This window comes from Symphalangus syndactylus, chromosome 18 (assembly GCF_028878055.3).
Source record: "Symphalangus syndactylus isolate Jambi chromosome 18, NHGRI_mSymSyn1-v2.1_pri, whole genome shotgun sequence".
Lineage (NCBI taxonomy): Eukaryota > Metazoa > Chordata > Mammalia > Primates > Hylobatidae > Symphalangus > Symphalangus syndactylus.
Genome location: NC_072440.2, coordinates 85,654,508 through 85,675,611, shown reverse-complemented (window position 1 = coordinate 85,675,611; position 21,104 = coordinate 85,654,508). Strand labels below are relative to the sequence as shown.

At 52.8% G+C, this 21,104-nt stretch overlaps 2 protein-coding genes across 8 annotated transcripts in view; one reads left to right on the top strand and one right to left on the bottom strand.

The window, feature by feature from the left end:
- The first annotated feature begins 2,723 nt into the window (after positions 1 to 2,723).
- On the top strand, positions 2,724 to 19,645 carry CIMIP2C (ciliary microtubule inner protein 2C). Of its 7 annotated transcripts, XM_063624011.1 has the most exons (8): positions 2,724 to 2,909; positions 12,276 to 12,311; positions 13,796 to 13,918; positions 14,194 to 14,256; positions 16,054 to 16,327; positions 17,660 to 17,772; positions 18,922 to 18,998; positions 19,427 to 19,645. In XM_063624011.1, exons 2-8 carry the CDS (start codon positions 12,276 to 12,278, stop codon positions 19,569 to 19,571), a joined length of 831 nt encoding a protein of 276 aa, XP_063480081.1. In that variant the 5' UTR covers positions 2,724 to 2,909; the 3' UTR covers positions 19,572 to 19,645. The 7 variants fall into 7 exon arrangements, with proteins under 7 accessions (XP_063480081.1, XP_063480083.1, XP_055109986.2 ...); XM_063624012.1 differs by lacking the exon at positions 18,922 to 18,998 and having other exon boundaries at positions 2,798 to 2,909; XM_063624013.1 differs by lacking the exons at positions 13,796 to 13,918; positions 14,194 to 14,256 and having other exon boundaries at positions 2,727 to 2,909.
- Positions 13,215 to 21,104, bottom strand: part of CIB4 (calcium and integrin binding family member 4) — a 68,728-nt gene continuing 60,838 nt past the window's right edge. The window contains exons 8-9 of the transcript XR_008652656.2: positions 14,080 to 14,148; positions 13,215 to 13,323 (exon numbers count right to left, since the gene is read on the bottom strand). The gene's annotated coding sequence lies outside the window, so the exon portion shown is untranslated. The remainder of the gene's footprint in view (positions 13,324 to 14,079; positions 14,149 to 21,104) is intronic.

The window sequence follows — 21,104 nt, the reverse complement described above, 5'->3', positions numbered from 1 at the left end:
ACCCCAGAGCCCCACATGGTATCCTGTGCACCATAGGATGCCCAATTACTGTTGAAAGAATAAAAGAGTGAACTCAGGCATCTACCTGAAACAGAGTCTAAAGGTTAAAAAGAGAAATACTAATTTTTCACAGCATGGTAACAAGAGGTTACTTCCTTTGAATTCTACATTCCAAATAACCTACAGTATGTCCCAAGAGCCTTCTTTCCTCCTTCTAGATATTTCCTTGCTACTGTGCCCTATTTTTCTTTTTCTACTTACTTTTTTTCCTTTGCCCTTTTTCCTAACCAATTCTTGCTTACCTTTCTCACATGTATCTAACCATATTGAATTTTAAAATGTCTTAGAGTATTCTGTTTATTGAATACAAGTGAATGTTAAAATTTTCAAAAGCTAGATAAGTTTAATGTCTTAAAAAAAACCCACCTAAATTCACTAGCATTTTCCATCCATGAGGTCATCAGGTGATCTGTGTTTTTAAGGCTTGGTGACTACAAGGTAAAACAACAACAACAACAGCAACAACAACAACAACAACAACAGAAAATATCTTCTTCCTTGGTTCTCTGGAGGTCGTCCCCTGAAGGGAGTGAATTTCATGAGGCCTCTTATAGACCCTGTGCATCTTTAGGAAAAAGCCCATGAACCTGCCCTAGCCAAGGCACTGATCTCTGCTGAATCTCACTTTCCACATCCATAGAATGGTAGCAATTCCACTCAGCAGCTCTCAATGGAGTCAGCTGACCCTTCTGAAACCTAAGACAGACCCCACTTTTTTTTTTTTTTTTTTTTTTTGAGACAGAGTCTCACTCTGTCACCCAGGCTGGAGTGCAGTGGAGTGATCTAGGCTCACTGCAACTTCTGCCTCCCGGGTTCAAGCAGTTCTCCTGCCTCAGCCTCCCAAATAGGTCAGACTATAAGCATGTGCTACCATGCCCAGCTAATGTTTGTATTTTTAGTAGAGATGGGGTTTCACCATGTTGGCCAGGCTGGTCTCAAACTCCTGACCTCAAGTGATCCACCTGCCTCGGCCTTCCAAAGTGCTGGGATTACAGGCATGAGCCACTGTTCCCGGCCAGATCCCACCTTTTAATTTCCATTCTTCTATTACCCGTTTTGGTAACTGAGTATATATTTATGTAATGAATGTTTACTGAATTCCTTCCAGAGCCAGGTGCTGAGATTGAGGGATGAATATGATATGGATGGCACAAGATCCCAATCAGACAAGACAGATGGACTAGAACACAGGCAGGTGGAAGGCAGGGTAGTGGGTTTACCAGCAGGACTGGCTGGGCAGCACTGAATGGCGGAAGGAGTAGGTGGTCAACCTCACCAAGGCTGGGGGTCTTTGACTCATGTTTTCCTTATTGTAGAACATGTTCCCCAATGAGAATTTAGAAAAATACAGACATGACTGCATTCTGAAGGATGGATGGAGTTTCCTTCCACCTAGTTTGTTTGCAACCGTTCCTTTGCCTACAGCTCCCTTTCCCACCAGGCCTCAGTGTTTCTGCTTCTTGAGCCTCTGGGAAGCCTGTGGCTCCCCTCCATTTCATTGGCATTTGCCAGGGCAAGTCTTTGGAGAATCCTGGTGGCAGCCACATCCTGTGAACCTAGTAGTGTCTGTGGTCTTCATCCACTGCCATTTACAGAACTAAAGTGTGAAGGAAGCACTGCTCTCCATCTGGCATCTGAAGGGAAGGAGCAAGACCCAGAGATGAAGGGGGAACTGCCAAGCTTCTTCATGACACCAGGACTGCTACAGAGGGAGCTGGGGTGGCAGGGCCTCCACCCGAGTCACCAAGAGACTGGCACCGTGGAAGCTGTCCCCATACCCTCACCCCTTATGGAAAACCCGAAGGCCCTGGCCCTGCCCTAGGCACTAAGGCTGCTGTGAGGGTCCCTGGAGAAACCCGGCTGAAGCAGTCACAGGGAGGGAGGCAGGATTACATAGGGGGTGGGCCTTCAGCAGGCCTGCTCTCTGAGGCAAGCGCCACCCCTGCGGATGCCATCCCCAAAATGAACGGCAGCATTGGGGACAAATGTAAATCACACACCCAGACGTTCTATGATTTTCTTTTTGCCCCTTACCAATAAAACTCCTCTTGTGGAGTAGTTTGAGGGTATGATGAGGTGAGAAGGAAGCCACCAGCTAGAGATGAAGAAGAAAAATGAAAAATGCCCCTCTTCGCAACGCGCGCACACACACAAGCACGCACACACGCATGCACACACACAATCATACACAGCGTCCTAGGCAACCACGCCCCGCGCGGCCCACTGCAGAGCCCCTTCCTGGAACCCCCACGGAGCTGGGGTGGAGGGGAAGCCTTGGAGAGACATAGCTCCTGGGGACCCTACGGCCACTCAGGTTTCTGAGCCTGAGCCACGGTGGGGCAGCTGCTTTGTGCGTGGCCTCCAAAGTCAGGACCTGGTCTGTCCTTTGTGGTAGCGTCGCGTTCCAAGCCGGGTCACGGCAAGACCGTTCCAAGCCGGGATCCCGCCAGGCCTCTCCAGCGATGTTCTGCCTCCCTCCCGCATCTGAGCCTCTGCACATCCCGCAGGCAGCATGGCAGAGAGCCCCCGACGCGCCTGGGGCGAGTGACAGGGGTCACCCAGCAGAGCTCGCGGAAATGGGAGGCGCCTTCTGGGCGCGCCCTATGGGGCTGCTCGGGGAGGGGGCCGCCAGGAGGGCGCAGTGTCTCGGAACGCGAGGACCGCGGGGCCAGCTGGCGTTGCCAGGCGCGCCGCTGTGGCCGTTGCCGGGTGACCCGCCGCTGTTTACCGTGGGGCGGAGCGGAGCGCCGGGCTCGCTGTACTCGCGCACCCACCATGGCCTCCCGCAGCGCGGGCACCCTACTGACCGAGTTCAATGCCGCCTACGTGCCCCCTGGCCTCATGCCCGGGTAAGGCCGCGGGCGCGCCTCCTGCCCTTCCCCTTCTGCTAGCTCCCTCCTCGGTGGTCGAAACTCAGCCCCCTGCCCCCGGACTTTGGGGTTGAAGGAACCCCGAGGAGCCAATTTTCCACCCCGACGGGGCGCTGGGCCTTCCCGGAGGTTTGTTGTTTCAGAGTAGGAAGTGGCCGGGCACGGGCGGGGGCCTCTCCAGATTCCCCTTCCCAGGAAGGCGCTCCCTGGCAAGTGGGGCGCAGCCAGCAGGGGATAAGGGACCTCGCGTGGACGCGGCCGGGGAAGAGGGAGGAGATGGAGCCACGTGGGGTTTAGTGCTTGGAGACGCCCCAGGCGGGCAGCCTGCGGCGCTTAGAGAAAAAGCAGGCCCCTCCGCCCCGCTCACAGCGCCAGCACCCAGCATTCGGGCAAGGTCAGTACTTGTTGGTTGAGGGAGGGAAGGATACTGGGTGGGTGCCCGCTCGAAGAGCCTGGCAAGGCCGGAAGAGCCCCAGTTAATGGGTCATGTATGCAGTACCCGCCCGACTTTGCGGTCAGTGCTTTCACTTATCTCCCTTTATCCTCCCAGAAGTTTTTCTTGGAAAGCTTCCTGGCCACTTGCCCTGAGCGCTGGCTTGCTGTTTAGCACTTTCAAATGCTAGGTTACACCTACCTTTCTTTTCTCTGGATATTTTCAGACTCCAAACATCTAACATGCAAGTCTGGCTGTTCCCTCCCGTTCTTTGGCTCTTTCTCCTACAGTGTCTGATGTTTCTACTCCGGACCGCCTCTCCCAGGGTGTAAGGCTGTCTTTATCCCTCCTACCAGTCAGCATGGGTGCTGAGAACAGGCACTGGATTCTGAGAGGCAACTTGTACAGTATCAGCAAATCTGTATAGAATGAATGAATGATCCTAAGAACCCTCGTCTGAAAAAAAAAGAGTGAACGAATGAATGAAATGAATGTCTTGAGGGTTCTGCAGGCAGGGTCTCCAAATGTGTGAAAAAGCCCGCATGCTCTCTCCTGCAAATGGAACAGATGGCAACATGAAGAAAAGTGTATTTGGTATGAAGTTGAGATTGTTTTGAAGCCGAATAAGCTAGACACGGAGGTGCTGTGACATTCAAATCATTTCTGGAGGCTGCATGAGAAAGTAGCAGCCAGGGGCTGTGCTGTAGTTTTAACCTAGCCCATTCGTGGATGCGACCTGTCTTCGAGCCTTGGAGAGAGCTCAAAAGCTACCTGAGTTCCCATCAGACAAAGCTGATTTACCAGGTCATGGTAGCTTCCTGAAGCCAAGCCAGGTGACTTAGGATTTGCCTGTATCCTTTATTTAAGGCATTCATGTGGGTCAGTGCTTGGGACATGCCAGGTGTTATGTTAGGAGGCTGGGAAGACAAAGACAAACAAGTGAGGAGCTACCCTAGTGTGGTGTAAACACATAAGGTTTAGTTCAAATCCGTTTTTGCAGCCTTGGGTGGTGGTGCTGACACCACATTCTCTGTGTTTATCATGAGATTTGACTTTATACATTGACTTTTTTTCTTAAGCCTCCCACAGTCTCCAGTTGAAAACTTTTCTGTTGTCTGACTCCTGGACATTTCCCATCTGAGGGGCAAGGCCTGGTGCTCCTGCAAACCCTGCCCTGCAGTTCCCCAACTCTGTTTGGAAGGAGTGGGAGCTGCAGGTTTCAGAAGCAGTCCCCAGGGTGCTTTCCTATGCCTGCCACTTCTCAGCAGTTCCCTTGAGCGCCCTGCCCTGTGATTGATTTAGAAATGGTGATAAGAGGATCATGAATGAGGCTTCAAGCCTGGACTGGGCTAGTTTGAGCAGCTGAGCCTGTATCTGCTGCTTTCTCATCTGGATCTTTCTGGAAGGAATGTGTTCCCCTTAAAGATTCCCATCAGCGAGGAATGAATTGAGTCATTTTGTGTTTCCAAATGCCACCTTGTTGGCAATTCTGTTAACTTAATGAAAGAACCCAAGATTCGTGACCACACTTGGATAATTCTTGTTTTAGTGTGTCTGTTCAAATACTGATAATCACAGGATTTTAAAGCGCAGCCAGTCTCTTCTGACACTCAAATCACCCCCCTCTTACCTGCTTTATTCATAGAGGCAGAGAATATTCATGCTGGTGTGGACCTCAGAGATCATGTAGCCTTGTCACCTCCTGTTCCAGATGTGGTCACTGAGGTCTGGGGGGACTTGCCTGACCCCCACGCTGGTGATGGAAGTGCTGGGCTGGAGCCAGGTCCCTAATGCCTGGCAATAACACCGTGATCTCCTAAGTCTGAGCTCCAACTATGTGCCAGGCACTGTGCTGGGCCTTTCACAACATTTTCTTCTTCTTCTTCTCCTTCTTTTCTCCTTCTTCTTCTTTTTTTTTTAATGGAGTCTTGCTCTGTTGCCCAGGCTGGAGCGCAATGGCACAATCTCAGCTCACAGCAACCTCTGCCTCCTGGGTTCAAGTAATTCTCCCTGCCTCAGCCTCCTGAGTAGCTGGGATTACAGGCACGCACCACCACGCCTGGCTAATTTTTGTATCTTTAGTACAGACGGGGTTTTGCCATGTTGGCCAGGCTGGTCTCGAACTCCTGACCTCAGATGATCAACCCACCTTGGCCTCCCAAAGTGCTGGGATTACAGGCATGAGCCACCGCGCCTGGCCTTTCTTCTTTTTTAAAATCATCACAATAACCCAGATGAGGAAGGAGCAGCTTGCCCAAAGTCATTCAGCAAGTTGCCGAGCCTCGGCTTTGTGACTTCAACACCCCAACTCACCCCAATATCTCCCCAACCCTCATGTGGAGTTTCACACTGCCTCCCTCATTTAGCAGGGAGGGAATGGGGTCGACAGTAAGAGATGGACTCTGGAGCCAGCCTGCCTGGTACGAATCCTGGCTCCATGACTTTCTTACCCTGGGCAGGTTATTTATCTCCCCTGCCTCACCTACCTTATCTGTTCAATGGGGATGATCATGGTGTGCAGGTTAGAGGTTTCAGTTAGTTAAGATGCCTGAAGCCTGGCACTTGATCCTTGTTAGCTGTTATCGTTAGTTAGATCCCTACTGTGTTCAAGATCTGGTTCTAGGAACCGCGGGGAACATGAGATAATAACAAAGCTGGTCTTCAGCCTTGCCAGCCAGGGTGCTCCATTTGGTCCCGTGCTGTTCCTGGGGACACAGCTCCTAGGCACCTTGCCACAGGCAGTGCCTGCCTACGCCTGGCCTGGGTGCTATTCCTGCAGTGGGCAGGAGCTCTTGGGTCAGAGTCCCTGAGATTTGAAGGGGTTTGAAGGGATGAGATTGGCCTCAGTGAGGATCCAAGCTTCCTGCTTGCAGGTCGGATCCAGGTGGCATCCATTCCTCATTCTCTGTTTCCGGCCACGCCTCACCCGGCTCTCAGTGCAGACACTTGGCCTGCGCCGTGCATTCATTCATGCCCAGACTGCCACTGCGCCCCATGCCCACAGCTCCTGCCCAGCAGCTCTCACCAAGAGTGAAGGCAAGAGGATTTGCCTCCCAGCCCCTCTCTCTGTCTGCCTGGGGTGGCAGTTGTGCCCATATCTGTCACTGAGCTGGACCTCGGAGACTTTAGGGGCCTCTAGTCCTAAAATCAGTGCGTTCCACTCCATTGTCAGGAGAGTGGTCCCACAAAGGTGGCTGTGTCCCCATCCCCAGAATCCCTGTACAGCAAACACACACACAGTGGTGTCCTGGCAAATGTTTAACAACCAGTTCTCTGGAGCAAAAATGCTTTGATTTGTAACATTCATCCGTATCTGTGGTATAAATACTCTCACCAAAGCTGATTTCAAACTATCAACGTAGTGTCCTTAATTGCAGAGTTGGGGAGGGATGGATGCACAGCTGTGCACCATTATATAATATTTCCACCCCACAGGTACAGTGGACATGACAACCTCAAACACAGACGATAGTAACGTGGCAAAATAATTAGGAAGTGAGGAGTTTTGACTATCTCCTTTGGTTTTAGTGTGTTTTTCTTTCCTTTGATACAGTCTTACTCTGTCACCCAGGCTTGAGTGCAGTGGCACGATCACAGCTCACTATAGCATTAACCTCCTGGGCTCAAGTGATCCTCCCACCTCAGCCTCCTAAGTAGCTGGGACCACAGGTGTGCACCACCATACCTGGCTAATTTTTGCATTTTTTATAGAGACAGGCCTGCCCAGACTGGTCTCGAACTCTTGGGCTCAAGCCATTTGCCTGCCTCAGCCTCCCAAAGTGCTGGGATTATAGAAGCCACCATGCCTGGCCTAATATAACATATTTAATTGTAATTGAATATAATTTGATATTTAATACTGGCTTGTTTAATAACAGACTTAACAAATTCCTGAAAATTTAGAAGTTGATTCCCTTGAAGCCAGTAGGCACGGCCTGTAGCCCACTACTGCCTGCCCCCGTGATATGGTTTGGCTGTGTCCCCACCCAATTCTCATCTTGAATTGTAGTTTCCATAATCCCCACATGTCACAGGAGGGACCAGGTGGAGATAATAGAATCATGGGGCAGTTCCCCCATCATGTTCTCATGAGAGTTAGTTCTCACGAGATCAGATGGTTTTATAAGGGGCTCCCCATTTGTTGGGCACCCATTTCTCTCTCCTGCTGCCATGAGAACAAGGACATGTTTGCTTCCCTTTCTGCCATGACTGTAAGTTTCCTGAGACTTCCCCAGCCCTGCAGAACTGTTAGTCAATTAAACCTCTTTCCTTTATAAATTACCTAGTTTAGGGCAGTTCTTCATAGCAGCGTGGGAACAGAGTAATACACTCTGCCAGCTTCCTGGGGCCTGGGGCCTGGGGCCTTACCCTTCAGGGAGAGAGGTCAGGCCAGGCTTGGGAAGGGAGGGTTCCAAAGCATTTGCGTTTCCAAAGCCCCTTCCACTTCAACCCAGGCCCTGGTACCCGAGGTGCAGCCCTCCAAACAGGCCAGTGCATCTTGCGATATGAAACAAAGGCCATCTGCCCAGCAGGAGGTAGGGGACTCCTTGTGCCCATTCGTTAGTATTAGAATCTCCCGGGGAGCTTTAACTATGACCTGTGCTCAGGCCCCATCTAGAGATTCTGATGTCATTGGTTGGGCTGGGCTAGGGCTGCAGGGGTTTTTAATCCTCCCAGGCAATTCTAAGATATAACTAAGGACAGGAACGCTTGTCTGAGAATTTCTATGGCCCCTTGCAATGCAGATCACTGTTGAGAAACTGGCAGGTGTGGTCCTGTTTTCAAGCTTTTGAAAGAAGGGCCCTCGTCGTGTGAAGCCTTCCACCTGTGCCATTCTCCTTGGCAGACCCCCGCCCCCAGGCTGAGAGGTCTGACTGAAGGCACAGCAGGCGCTACTTTTGTTGTTCGGTTCTCATCTTCAGCTGAGGGAACAGATCATTGTCCCAGATTCAAGCACAAAATACAGAAGCAGAAAGTAAATTCTACAGTCCCTCAATTCTTCTCCCTCTTGGCCCTGTCCCCACAGGGAGCTTCCCTCTCTATCCCCCCAGGAGGCAGCCTGGTCTCAGAGGGCCTCACACACTTAGGGAGCCTCCGGCCCCTCACCTGCCTTTCTCTGCTGCAGTATCTTCTCTTCTGGAGGATTCATAAGCCACGTCATTCCCCACCCCTTTCCCAGGACTTCTGCCCCAAGGCCAGCCCCTATTTCTTCCCTAGAATTCACCTCTGAGCTGTTCAAGGACATTTCATAGGTAACTGGTGCCTCTCAACCTTGAGGAACTGTGGAGTCCCCTAAGAACAGGTGATCAGGGGCTCCTGCAGACTTGGGCTTTGCAACAGGGATCCTCCTTCTCTCCAGAAGAAAGACCAACCCTTTAAAATGTGCCACCATTTGTCAATTCTATTCAACAGATATTCACAGAACATCCACTGGGTGCAGGGAATGCCAAGCATGCCAGTATGAGTACAACAGAACCCTCCCTCCCCAGAGAGCCTATAATTCATACAGAAAGAATATTCCAGTGGCTCAGATTATTGTGATATGAAAGAATGTGAACTGAGGCCAGGTGCTGTGGCTCACACCTGTAATCCCAGCACTTTGGGAGGCTGGGGCAGGTGGATTACCTGAGGTCAGAAGTTCGAGACCAGTCTGGCCAATATGGCGAAACCCCGTCTCTACTAAAAATACAAAAATTAGCTGGGTGTGGTGGCGGGCACCTGTAATCCCAGCTACTCGGGAGGCTGAGGCAGGAGAATCACTTGAACCTGGGAGATGGAGGTTGCAGTGAGGATCGTGCCACTTCACTCCAACCTGGGTGACAGAGTGAGACTCAGTCTCAAAAAAAAAAAAAAAAGAAAAGAAAAAGAAAAACAATACGAACTGAGACATACGAGAGGTGCAAAGGGCAAAGACAGTTCCACGGTGCAGGCAGGCAGGGTCTATGGGCTGGGTCATGGAGGCTCCATGGGAAAGAGGGCATTCAAGATGGACCCCAAAGGATGGGTAAGATCACAATGTGGGAAGCGGGGAGAGCAGAGCCTTCTGGATGGAGGATGTGGCTTGAGAAAAAAAAAAATGGTGTGGAGGTGCCAGAAGGATGTTCTTTCAAAGCAGCAAATGGCCTTTTCAGCTGGAGTGGGAAAGCTGTGATATGACAGTGGATGAATTCTCACAGAGGCCCTGGTGCGGAGGGACTGACACCTGGCCCCGCTTGTGCTTGGTGTCACAGGCAATGGGGAGCCCTTGAAGGGTTTTGCCCTGGGGAGGAATCTGATCAGAACTGTCCTCAGTAGGCGGCGTTATGGAGGAGAGGATGCATTGTGGAATGCGGACATGCCGAATAGTCACTGGTTAATCAGTTAATAAGGCTGATCATGGGATCCCTGATGGCTCATGGTAATTAGTTTCAATGTTGGCTGTAGGGCCAAGTGGTGCTATTAAGAGGCAGGGAAGGGACTGCTCCTTTTCACACAGTAACCCACAGTGGGCCTTAGAATCCACATGTGATCATTGCCCAGGGGTCTGGCTTGGCACAGTCTCCTGGCTTATGTGGCATACAGATGGATGGAGGGACAGGGTGGTGGATGGGGGCAGATGAAGGGGTTGAAGGGGAGGTGTGGTGGCACTAGCCAACACAGCAAATGCTGCCACTCAATGCCCTCTTATAAAACTTGCCATTCCTCTCTGTTCTTCCCTACCTTGGCCTGCCACAGATCAATACAAACAGGACTGCAGAAGTCTCCGCCATGGAGCTCAGGGCACGCTCAAAGCAACGCAAATGCAGGTGCATATAAGGGACACAGACCTAGCTTGCCAAGCTGTGCCCACTGAGTGCTAAAGAATGTGAACCTGCACATGTGTGCAAGTGTGTGCGTGCACACACACCTGCCTGAGCAGCAAGCCCTGAACAGAATCCAGGCAGAACTCAGGAGGATTGCGGAGGAGAGGGCTTCTATTCTATTGGGATGCAAATATCGTGGCATTCAGAGAAGGTGGAGAAGCAGGGAGCAGAGGAGGAGTATGGCAGAGAGCTTGGGGGCGAAGAGAAGAATCACGAGAACACATCATTTTTCTATGGCTCCTTTCTTCGGAGGAGCCCAACGCCCCTGTGGGAGGGATGCTTCATGCCAACATGTGCTCTGCTGATCAGAGCCACGCTCCTGTTAAATCAGGATTCCAGGGCATGGTGCCCCCAGAGTTTCTGGAATTCTGCCTCCTCCAGTGAACATTTGTTGAGCACTTGGCATGTGCCAGGTGCTGAGGATAAAGGAGAACACGGATTAGCAGAAGAGACAAGTTCATTCGGGTCTGAGTGTGGACTTAAGGATGACAGTCCTCTCAGTGAGGCAGGTGCTAGGTACAGGGTGTGCAGTCAGGGGAGGTAGCAGAGGGCACTGGATCCTTAGGAGTGGGTGGCAGATCCCCAGATGGGCAAGAGGGAAAATGCATCCCAGGAGAGGAACTCCATGCAAAGGCCCAGAGGCCTGAAGAGCACGTGGGGCCCCAGAGACTGGGAGTAACGCTGCTGGGGCCCAGGGCACCTACAGGGCAGTGATGGGCGAGAGGAGGGATGTCTCTGGTGCTGTGTGGACAGCAGGCTGGAGGGGGTGATGCTCAGTTTAGACCAGGGAGGAGATTGGAGATTGTCCAGGCAAGCAATGAGGGAGGCTCGCAGCAGTGGGATGGAAGAGGGCCGCAGGCCAGTGGCTGAGGAGGGGTCTAAGCAGGACTTAGGGAGAGGTCAGATGTGCAGGGTGATGGAGAAAGGAGGACGCAGGGCCATCAAGTCCCAGTTTCTGGCCTAAGTGGAGGTTGGAGGGGGCAGGGATATACTGGAGGAAGAGCAGTTTCAGTGGCGCTGAGTCTGTGGTGTGGTGGCCCAGCCTTGTGTGGGCAGCCAGGCATGTGGATCCATTGCCAGCATGGTAGAGGCTGGAGACCCAGATCTGGCTGTCATTGACATACGGGACATGTTGGAAGTCTCACATAGATGAGATCTCCCAGAAGGAATGGGTCCCTGAAAAGAGAAGAGGACCCTGGGGCAACACCATCGCCTGGGGAAGGAGCCAGACTCAGGGGCTCCCCCTGCCCTGGGACTTTCCTCAAAGCCTCACCCCAGTGGACACTCATCATGGAGCTCCTCCAGTACCCACCCTGGGAATGGCCTTCCCTCCTTGTGGTTGATAGCACTAGAACCTTGACCATGGTCCCACTTGGGTTGGAGCTGGTTGTACCCAGGCCAGCTCAGCGTGGTGCCTGACAAATGCACCCCATGACTCAGTAAACACTGAGTGAGGACTGGGCTCGGGGAAGGCAGGCTGAGCACCATGGGTCTTTGTGTTTCCAGCACTTAGTGTGGTGCCAGCACACAGCAGGTTCCTGATAAATTAATGTTTCATGCCATCTGACTCTGTTTTTAAAAAATGATGTGTGTGCAAAGAGAAAAGCCACAAATCGCCCCAAATCCAAACATCCTGAATTATCCAAGGTCAACATTTGGTGCATTTTATTCAGTTTCTCTTTATGTGTATATTCAGACAAGAACGGGCGTGCTCTGGGTGGTATGGCCGTAGACCTTATGTGTATATTCAGATAAAGGACTAGATGGAGGAGTGGATGGATGGATGGATGGATATAAAGACAGACAAAAGTAACTTTATAAAAATATAATCATACCATATTTGCTATTTGAAAATGAAAAGCATGAAATTGAATCTTAATAGAACTTAACTGAAGAGAAAGAAACTGAAGTAAAATGGAAGAATAAGTAGATTTGAGATAAGTATTAATTCATCACAAGAGATATTAGTACAAAAAGATTCCTCTATAGGAGAGAGAGAGAGGATAAAAACCACCAAAGTACTAAAGCCATTATGTTGTACTTTTTTCTAACAATGTGTTTCAATTTTAGATGCCATGGGTTGATTCTGATTTAAAGAGATTCTTAGTCAGTGCGCCCCCATCTCCCCTCCACCCACCCCCCAATTTTGGTTGCTTAAATTAGTTTTACTTTGACAGGTTTTATAACATTCACATTCCATTCTGTAACTAGCATTCACCTAGTTGCTATTCCTGGTTCTGCACTTAAATAGATTTGAAGCTCACCACCACTCATTCTAACAGACGCTCTACATTACTGAGTTGGTTGTTTTTTTTTCTTTTGAATCATCTCTTGATTGGCAGGATTTTGTCACTGAACATGACTTTCAAGAAGAGCTTGTGGGTGCTTTAGTTGCTGAGCCCTTTCATGCTGGGACAGGGTGGCTTTGTTCCCCTGTGACCGCCTGGCTGGTGTGGTATTCTTGGGTTATGCTCTTTTCCCTGCAGAATGCTGTGGGTATCTTCCTTTGCCTTTCATTCTATCGCTTCATCTTTTTGCTGGGGTTGGCAGCACCTGGTGACCAGTATCTCTTCCATTCCCTACATTCTGAACCACTTAAGAAGGTGAAAGAGGAATGTGGCTGTTAGAGAATGCGGTGAACACAGCCTCAGAACGAGACAGGCACTGGGGCCGGCCTCCTCCCCACGGGCAGAGCCTGTTCATCTAAAACCTAAGGCTTGGAGGGGTGGAGCGGGCTTCCTTGCTTCTGAGGAGGACAAGGAGGGAGGGGAGAGGTGAGCCACAGGCTGCCCGATGGTTCCACTGTGGGAGGAACCTCCCGTCCATGTGGGAGGAGCCCTCAGGATAGAGGAGGCAGCATCTCCCCATCGCTTGTCTTTGACATCTTAATTTGTTGAATCTATATCTTGATTAAGCTTCATCTACAGCACGAAGTGCTCTCAGGAACTTGCTTACATGTCTCAGGTTAGATTTTTTTCCCAAACAAGTTTCTTCATCAGTGCGAATGTTGCAGTGGGACAGTGTGAGCCAAGGACAATGGATTTGGCAACAGCAGGATCTGATATGACCTTAACTTAGACGTACACGTTCACGTTTCAATGGTGGGTCTGAAGGCAGACTGAGGGAGGTCAAGGAAAGGGTGAGAGTTGAGAAATCAGGCAGAAGATGCAGCGTATTCCTTAGCGAGCTCCAGAAGGAGGGAGGGAATCTGCAATCCCGCCTTCCTCTTGGCCATCTATAACGTCTCCTCTCTTGGCTGCTTCCCCTCTGCCTATAAACGGGCACCAGCCTTTACTGTGGAAATGTACAATCTAGGAACCACGGCTCATGCCCGCTTACAGGCAGAGGGGAAGAGGCCGAGAGGGAGGGGGATATTAAAGATGACAGAAGAAGGGCAGAGGCTGAGAGAGACAAGGAGAGACGGACGGGACAATGAGGCCTTGGGTGAAGCCAGAGCAGGAGCTCCAGATCCAGGAGTGGCGCCCAGGCCGGGAGGAAGACTCTGTCTCCTGAAGTGGCCAAGGTGACTACACAGCCTCACAGGAGAGACAGCAAAGCACCCACCAATTCCTCCGTCTTCCCAGTTCCAGAGGAGACCTGGCCTCCGTGGGGAACTCAGGAGGCTGAGGAGGAAGGGCACTGAGGTGGTGGAGAAGAGTCAGAACCGCCAGGGTCACGGTGTCAAGGGCGGCACCTCTGTGGCATCCAGGGATGTGAGTAGTGAGGCTGAAGGGGGTGCCTGTGCAGCTGGGGTGGAGCCTCTGCCCTCTGCAGCCTCATTGCAGCTCTGGCCTAGCCAATGCCAGATGCTGTGAGACCCCAAGAAGGCACAGCTGTTGAGGGTGGTGGGACCAGGAGCCAGGGAAGGACTCACTTTGTGTGAGCTTCCCTACAGTGAGCAGGCCTGTCAGCAGTCACTCGGCTTCACTTCCTTGCCTTTTTCCTGAAGACAAAAAGAAGGAAACCATGCATTGCTATCTAATTCCAGGCAGCGCCCGTTCTGTTGGTGAGGAGACCGAGGCCCAAGGCACAGGGAAAGACCCCAGAAGAGGTGAGAGTAGGGGACGGAGTTACATCTAGACGGCTGCGATGACTCTGCAGGACTGGGGTGTGTAGGGGAGCTGATGGGGCTGGAGAGCTGGGCCAGGGTGAGATCACAGATGGCCTTGAATGCCACGCCAAGGATCTGACTCTGGACTAAGGTTCAGTCTGGTGGAGAAGGGATTGCAGGGGCACCGGTCTGGTGCAGTTAGAACAGTGAGGTGGTTATGACCACATGCCAGGTACAAGGGCACACGGCTGGGCTCAGGTGGTGCAGATGGAGCTACAGGACTTGGTGACTGACTAGATGTGGGTGAGGTGGATGCCTCAGTTTCTGACTTGGATGGCTAGGGGGAACTTTTCACAGAGATGGGACCAGACTGTCAGGGAAGGTGGGGGCGGGAGATCAAGCCTGGGAGACATCCAAGGGATATGCCTGGTGTGCAATTGTACATAGCAGCCTAAGGCTTGGAGAGAACTCCCAGGTGGGAGCTGTGGACTGGGTTCATCTGCACACAGGAGGTGGCTACGGCCATGGCATGGCTGCCATCACCCAAGACAGACCCCGGAGGTTCACCAGTGCTTAATAGGCGGGCAGAGGAGAAGGCTCATGAAGGTGTGGTCAGAGATGTTGGCAAAAGCAACAGAAAGGAGCAAAGGTGTCATCCAAACCAAGAGCAGCGTTTCAGGAAGGGAGAGGTGGGCGATGCCCTGTGCTACTGGAAAGCCCAGCAGGACAGAGCGTGTCCACTGACCTGCAGCAGCAAGAGCACAGGCAGCCTTGGGAAGAGCGATTTCAAGGGCCTCATGGAGCAGAAATCAGAACCCGGAGAGTGAGGCATGCAGGGGGCACAGGGCCGTGCTGCTCGGCAAGCTTCCACATTGGCCGCGAGTCTGGCGCCTGTACTCTCTGGGTGTTGTTGACTCTCCCTTGCTTTGTTAAAACAAGTCTTTAGCTCTTGGAGCAAGTCTCATTTAACCAAGGATCTCTAGAGTGCCTGTGTCACCAAGGCCTCCACTCGCCCATCTCCTGTCCCTCTCACGGAACCTCCTTGGTCACAGAGGGTGGAAGACTCCTTGTAGGCTCTCAGAGCTCCAGAACCTTGGTCAGGTCTCCAGGCTGCCTGAGTAACATGCTGGGAGGCTGCTGTGCTGGGAGCAAGGCTGCGGCATCCTGAACCTGGGCCTTGCTACACCACATCTCCTACCCGTTGCCTTTCACTGACCGGGCCCCCACCCGCTTCTCATACTCCCCCTACTCTTTCATGAGATAACTGCAGAATGTGGGAGCCAGAGGAGGCCTTTGCATCTTCAGGCCAACACCTGAGTAAATGCAGGCCCCTGGAGGGACAGTGATTTGTCTACAGTGTTGACTGGGGGGTATCTGGTGTTCTGGCCCCTGTGTAAGCCCCTGGTCTGGAGAGAAGAGCATCTAGGCAAAGACCTCTGTGGGGAGGGAGAGGCCCAGAGCCCCTTGGACTTGGCCATCCCCAAAGACCTGAGCAGGTCAGTGCATCTTGGGAAGCCTCTTAGGGCCAAAGATGGCCACCGGGCTCCCCTGACTCTGCCTTTCGTCTTTTTTTTTCTTAATTGTTAATTATGTTTTTATATAGAGACAGAGTCTCACTGTGTTGCCCAGGCTGGTCTCAGAACTCCTGGGCTCAAGTGTTCTTCCCGCCTCAGCTTTCCAACATGCTGGGATTACAGGCATGAGCCACGGCACCCTCCACTTTTAAGGGCCTCTCTTGGAACAGGCCTGGGGCCCTTCATTGATCTGTGGCTCCACCACCCCCACCGTGATCGGCAGGTACCAGGGCCACGTCCCCACTGTGGCCTCCTCCTTTGGCGCTCCCTACGGCACCACCACCCTCAAGTACTTCCAGGACCACCGCAACGCAGCCATGGAGAAGAGCCACACTCCCTTCGGCCAAGGCAGCCACTTCCCCACCATCTTCTCCACCAACCCCAACCTCCTGCTGATGGAGCACGCGAGCACCCGGGACCGCTGGCTGCACAAGCCCAGCTACACTCACTTCAACCTGGACAGCCACCGCTCCACAGAGCTCACGAATTTCTACCAGGTAAGCTGTGTGGGGCTGCCCTGTGGCCTCCCCTCCTGCCCACCTGCCCCCACCACAGGAAGGGGGTGATGGCCAGGGGCCGGGGGAGACCTCGCACCTGCCACAGTGTCTTGATTTCCTTTCTCAGAGCCCCTGAGCCAGCAGGGAGCATGGTGGGCTTGGCTAAAGGGAGAAAGGAGGCTTAGGACTTTGCCCCTCTCATCTCTCCCTACCTCCCGGGGCTTCAGGACCTCCAGCTCCTGCTCACCCCCACTGCCAGTGGAGCTAGGGGTCTCTAGGGACCTGTCTCTAGGCTCCTGCCCTTACCTTCTGCCCCCCGGAGTCTCTTGGATCTGTGGAATGCCATCTATTTTGTAGGTGAGTAAAAGGTCTAAGATCCACCCACCAGATGAATAACACATGAGCAAAGGCCCCACTAGAGCCCCCGGCCCCAGGTCTAGCCCCACGGCATTTATCCACCTGCGTCCTGGAGCCCGCCAACCCCTCCCTGCCCTGCAGCCCCCTGGGGGCATGCTCTGAGTCACTCTCAGCCCCAGGCTGGGCGAGACTGCCCTGCAGGGAGTGAGCTTGAGGAAGGCGACCCACCCACACCCCTGTTGTTCTTGTCCTGCTGTTCAGGCTGGTAAAGCCTCCCTGGATGTGGTTCAGACACATCCCCAGAGACCACAGGTGTACGGGCCTGAGCTGGCCCTTATGCCCTTGGCGGGGATAAAGGTTCATTCTCTCCTGTGTTCCCAAAACCTTACTCTCTCCATCACCTTCTCTCGCAAGCCTCCCCCTCTAGTCTGATTGCAAGGACAAGGTGTGTCCTGGCCTCAGGGCAGAGAACTTGTATGAGTAAAGCAGCTTCCTCGGGAGAGGGGGAGGTTGATGCCACCAGCCCCTGAGGCATGTGTGACCATCTCAGGGGGTCTGCCAAAGCCTCTCCCTCCATCTTGGCGCTCAGCAGAACATGCCCCGTACAGGGGGGAAGGAGAGCGGGGAGCAAACACAGGCCAGGCGGACATGGTGCCTGTGTGCACAGCAGGTGTGCGTAGGCCTGTGGGGGTGAGTTTTTGTACTCGGTCTGAGCTTGTCTCGTTTACTCTCTGTAGCAAAGTTGGTCTGGTGGGTGTCGTCATTCCCATTAGGCAGATGAGAAGTCGCGACTCAGTGAGGACACCCAGCTGGTTGGCAATTGAGTTAGGGCCCCAGCAACTCCGGGACTCCTCCGGGGGCATTAGGGGAGGTGGCCTCCAACCCTGCCCAGGTGCAGCGAGGCATGGACTGCAGGTGCCTGTGGTCAGTCCCGCGCACTAACAACCTGTCATCTCTTCCTTGATTGAACCATAGATGGTCCAGCAGCATCGGAAGTACTATCAAGACAAGACGGGCATGGTGCCTCGAGTCCCCTACTTTGCGCTGCCAGTGAGGGAGCCGGAACGGTACCCCCTCCCCACCGTCCTGTGAGTGCCTGCCCTCCCTTCATCTAGGCAGTCAACAAACGCACCCATGGGGCACCTGCTCTCGGCCAGGCATGCACAGCGCACAGACTGAGAAGTGAGTTGAGGATCTTGCCCTAGAACGTGCAGTGCAGAGAGTGATGGTTACAGAGCAAGGGGGTCAGGGCATTGGCAGCCTCAGGGGGGATGCTGGTAGCCTGAATAGGCGAATCAGGAAGAGTGCTTTCCCGGCCAGATGCACTGGGAGTTTGGGAGAAGCTCCGTAAGCTTAGTGGGCCTGAATCTGCGGACTGATGCCCTGCCTGCAAAGGCAGCCTGGCAGCTACACTAGTCCTAACTTGGGCGCCGATGCAGAGAGCAGTAAGGAGCTGCTGCCCTCTGGTGGATACAGAGGGCACTACACCGAGCAGGAATCCTCCCCCGGCCCCGTTCACATTTGGAAAATGTTCTCCTAAGGACTTTCTGCCCATCTACCTAAACAGGAAAGTTCCTTGCCTCCTGCCCCTCTCTGCTTTTATCTAGGACAGCTCCTTTCTCCAGGGAAGGCCCACTCTGGCCTGAAAGATGACTTGGGTACTGTGGTTTCTGTGCTCTCTCCTTCCTGAAGCACAGGCAGGGAGATCATTGGCTCACATGAGGTGTCCTGGAGTGGGGTAGGGTGGTGGGTGGTGCCTGGCCTGGGAGGTCAGTGGATAGAGCTTGGGGTTTAGCTCCATGCCAATCACTCCCTGCTTGCCTTAGAGTCCTGAGATTCACCATCATCCTTACTGACAAAGTAGCATCTGTTTTCATAAGTTTAATGGTTTTTAAAGAAACAGTCTTCACTGCATCTAAAAGTTCCTTTTTGCAAGACAGACAGGATCATTTTACAAAAAAGGGAACGTGAGGCTCATTGATCGCCTGGGGAACTTGTGCTGCGTGGCCTGGATGGTTGGAGGCAGAGCTTGGAAAGGAAGCAGCATCTCCCATCACCATCTCTAGGACTCGGGGGCTCTCTCTAATCTTGGGATGGCTCTGAGCCAGTCCGTCCCTAGAGTACAGTGGGACTCTCCTGAGGACAGGTATCCTCTTGAGACGGCTCTGGCCAGGATCTGCCCCCAATCCCCGTCACTGTGGGGAGAGCGGGACATCCCAACTCTGTTCTTTCTTCAGGTTGCCTGGCCACTTGCACCGCTGCTGACAGTTTCACAACTAACGCAAAGGGCCAACCAGGTGGTTGGGAGAAGAGGGTCAGTGACAGGCCTGGGGCAAGCCCCTCCCTCCTGGAATCCCCTCCATCATCACCATCATCATTTCTTAGAACATATGTTGTGTGTTTACTCCTTGTCCAGAGCTTCACATGCATTACTGCATTTATTCCTCAAGTCAAAGCTAAGAGGGGGATACCACCACTGGGCCATTCTTAAATATGCACGCTTCTAGCAGGAGTTAGGACCAGGTCTGTCTGACATCCGTGTCCTCACTCTTAACCACTGTGCCATTATGTAAATACAGGTTATTCCCACCCCAAGTCCAGGGGGACTTATCAGGTGTTAAACTGACGAGTAGCCAGCGGGTCAGCTTGAGTTGGAAAGTGGGCACGTGGGGCTGTGGGTGGGCACGCGTCACCCTCCTTCCCTGGCACACTGCATAACACCAGTCCCATCCTCACCCCTAGGCCTCCTCTGTGCCCGAAGAAGAAGTGGCACCTTTTAAGACTAGCCCCCGAGAACCTGAAGACCTACCAGACCTTCCCATCAGGGAAGAGGGTCTCTCCACAAGAGCGGAAAAAGAGAGACTGCTACTTTGAATTCAGAGCATGAGACCAGGTGCCTGATGCCTGAGATCCTGGGTCGTGAACAGCCTGGCTTGCTTGGAATAAAATCTTTAGCCATGACCATGCTACCCACCTCTCCTCTGGATCCCAGGGACACTCAGCCACAGCAGGAAATGCCCCCTGAAGGTCACACAGCATTGTGTCCTAAGGGCCTGCGGAAAGCTCTGCCCCAGGGAATCAAGCCAAGGAAAAGTGGTGTCCAGCTACCTGGCAGGTCCAGCTACCTTCTCCCCAAAGTGGGGCAAATGGAGTTGAGGAACGTAGGATTCCCTAGAGACCTCTAGTCCCTAGAGACCTCCCACCTGGTTCCACTGGTATAAGCAAGGAAGTCCAATTATGCCGGTCTAAGAATGAAGGGGAAATGACCCCAGAATAATTGCACTGGGTGTGATTGGAAAGGAATTTTAATCGGATCCCTGACTTGGCATCGTTTGGTCCATACGATCACTTGTGAGGGAAGGGGTGTTATTATCCCCACTTTACTGATAAAGACATTGAGGCTCAGAGAAGGTGAGAAATTTGCCCAAGCTTACACAGTTGGGAAGTAACACGGCCAGAATTTGAATTCAGGTCTTTCTGACTCCCAAGCCCTGGTTTTTCCATGACACAGCCTGCTTGTGGTCCATGTGGAGACTGAGGGGCAGGGAAGACATAAACCTGGGGATCCTGAAGGAGCCTGTGAGGGGTGGAGCCTGGGAGAAGAGCTGTGTGCAGCAGGCACCTTCTGCATTCTGCCTAGGCTGGCTTGGATGGGTGGGTGCAGCATCTACCCCTGAAGCTGTTTCTAGAAGACGATGGGAGGGAATGACCTAGGACCAGGTGACTCTTCCAGGAATCCCTATGTTTCGGGGCCCCAGGCCAGAAGTGGATGCTGGGCATGGGTGCTGAAGCTGCATGCCCGGGGTGGTCTTTGAGGGTCTGGAGGGTCTGCTCCCACAAGGCTGCTGCTTCCTACCTCCCAGGAGGCTCCTGCCTGCTGGGGCAGGGGCAAGACGGGGGTGAGAGCCCCTCAGTGACAGGATCTGGGATGGGGACCTCAGACCAAGGCGGGGACCTTCTCCAACATTCCAGCACCTCTTGGATTTGATCAATGGCACTCCATTAAGAGACAAGGCCCTTATTGTCCTTGAATGGGTGAGTCAGGACCTAACTGCAAGGGGAACACAGCCAGGTTCAAGTACACCTGGGGCTGAAGCAGCCCCTCCTCTGTAGCCAGCGATTAGACACCTCCCCCAGGACAGTGTAAATAAGAAAAAACCAATGGAGGGCTGCTTCTGTGTCTCCAAGTCCCTGAGGAGCTGGACCCCAAAGGCTGTCTGTGGTGGCCAAATTCATTCCAGGGCTTGGCTGAATAGCAAAGCAAATAAACTCTGATTGCTGGTCCCACAATCAGGTCCAAGATACCTTCTCCCTCAGAAGGCGAGTGGGGAGCCAGGCACCGGCTGGAATAGCTGCTATGTGCACATCTCTGTGCAGCTCTGCACTGCGAGGTGCTGGGAGTTGGGGGTTTTGATGAAGG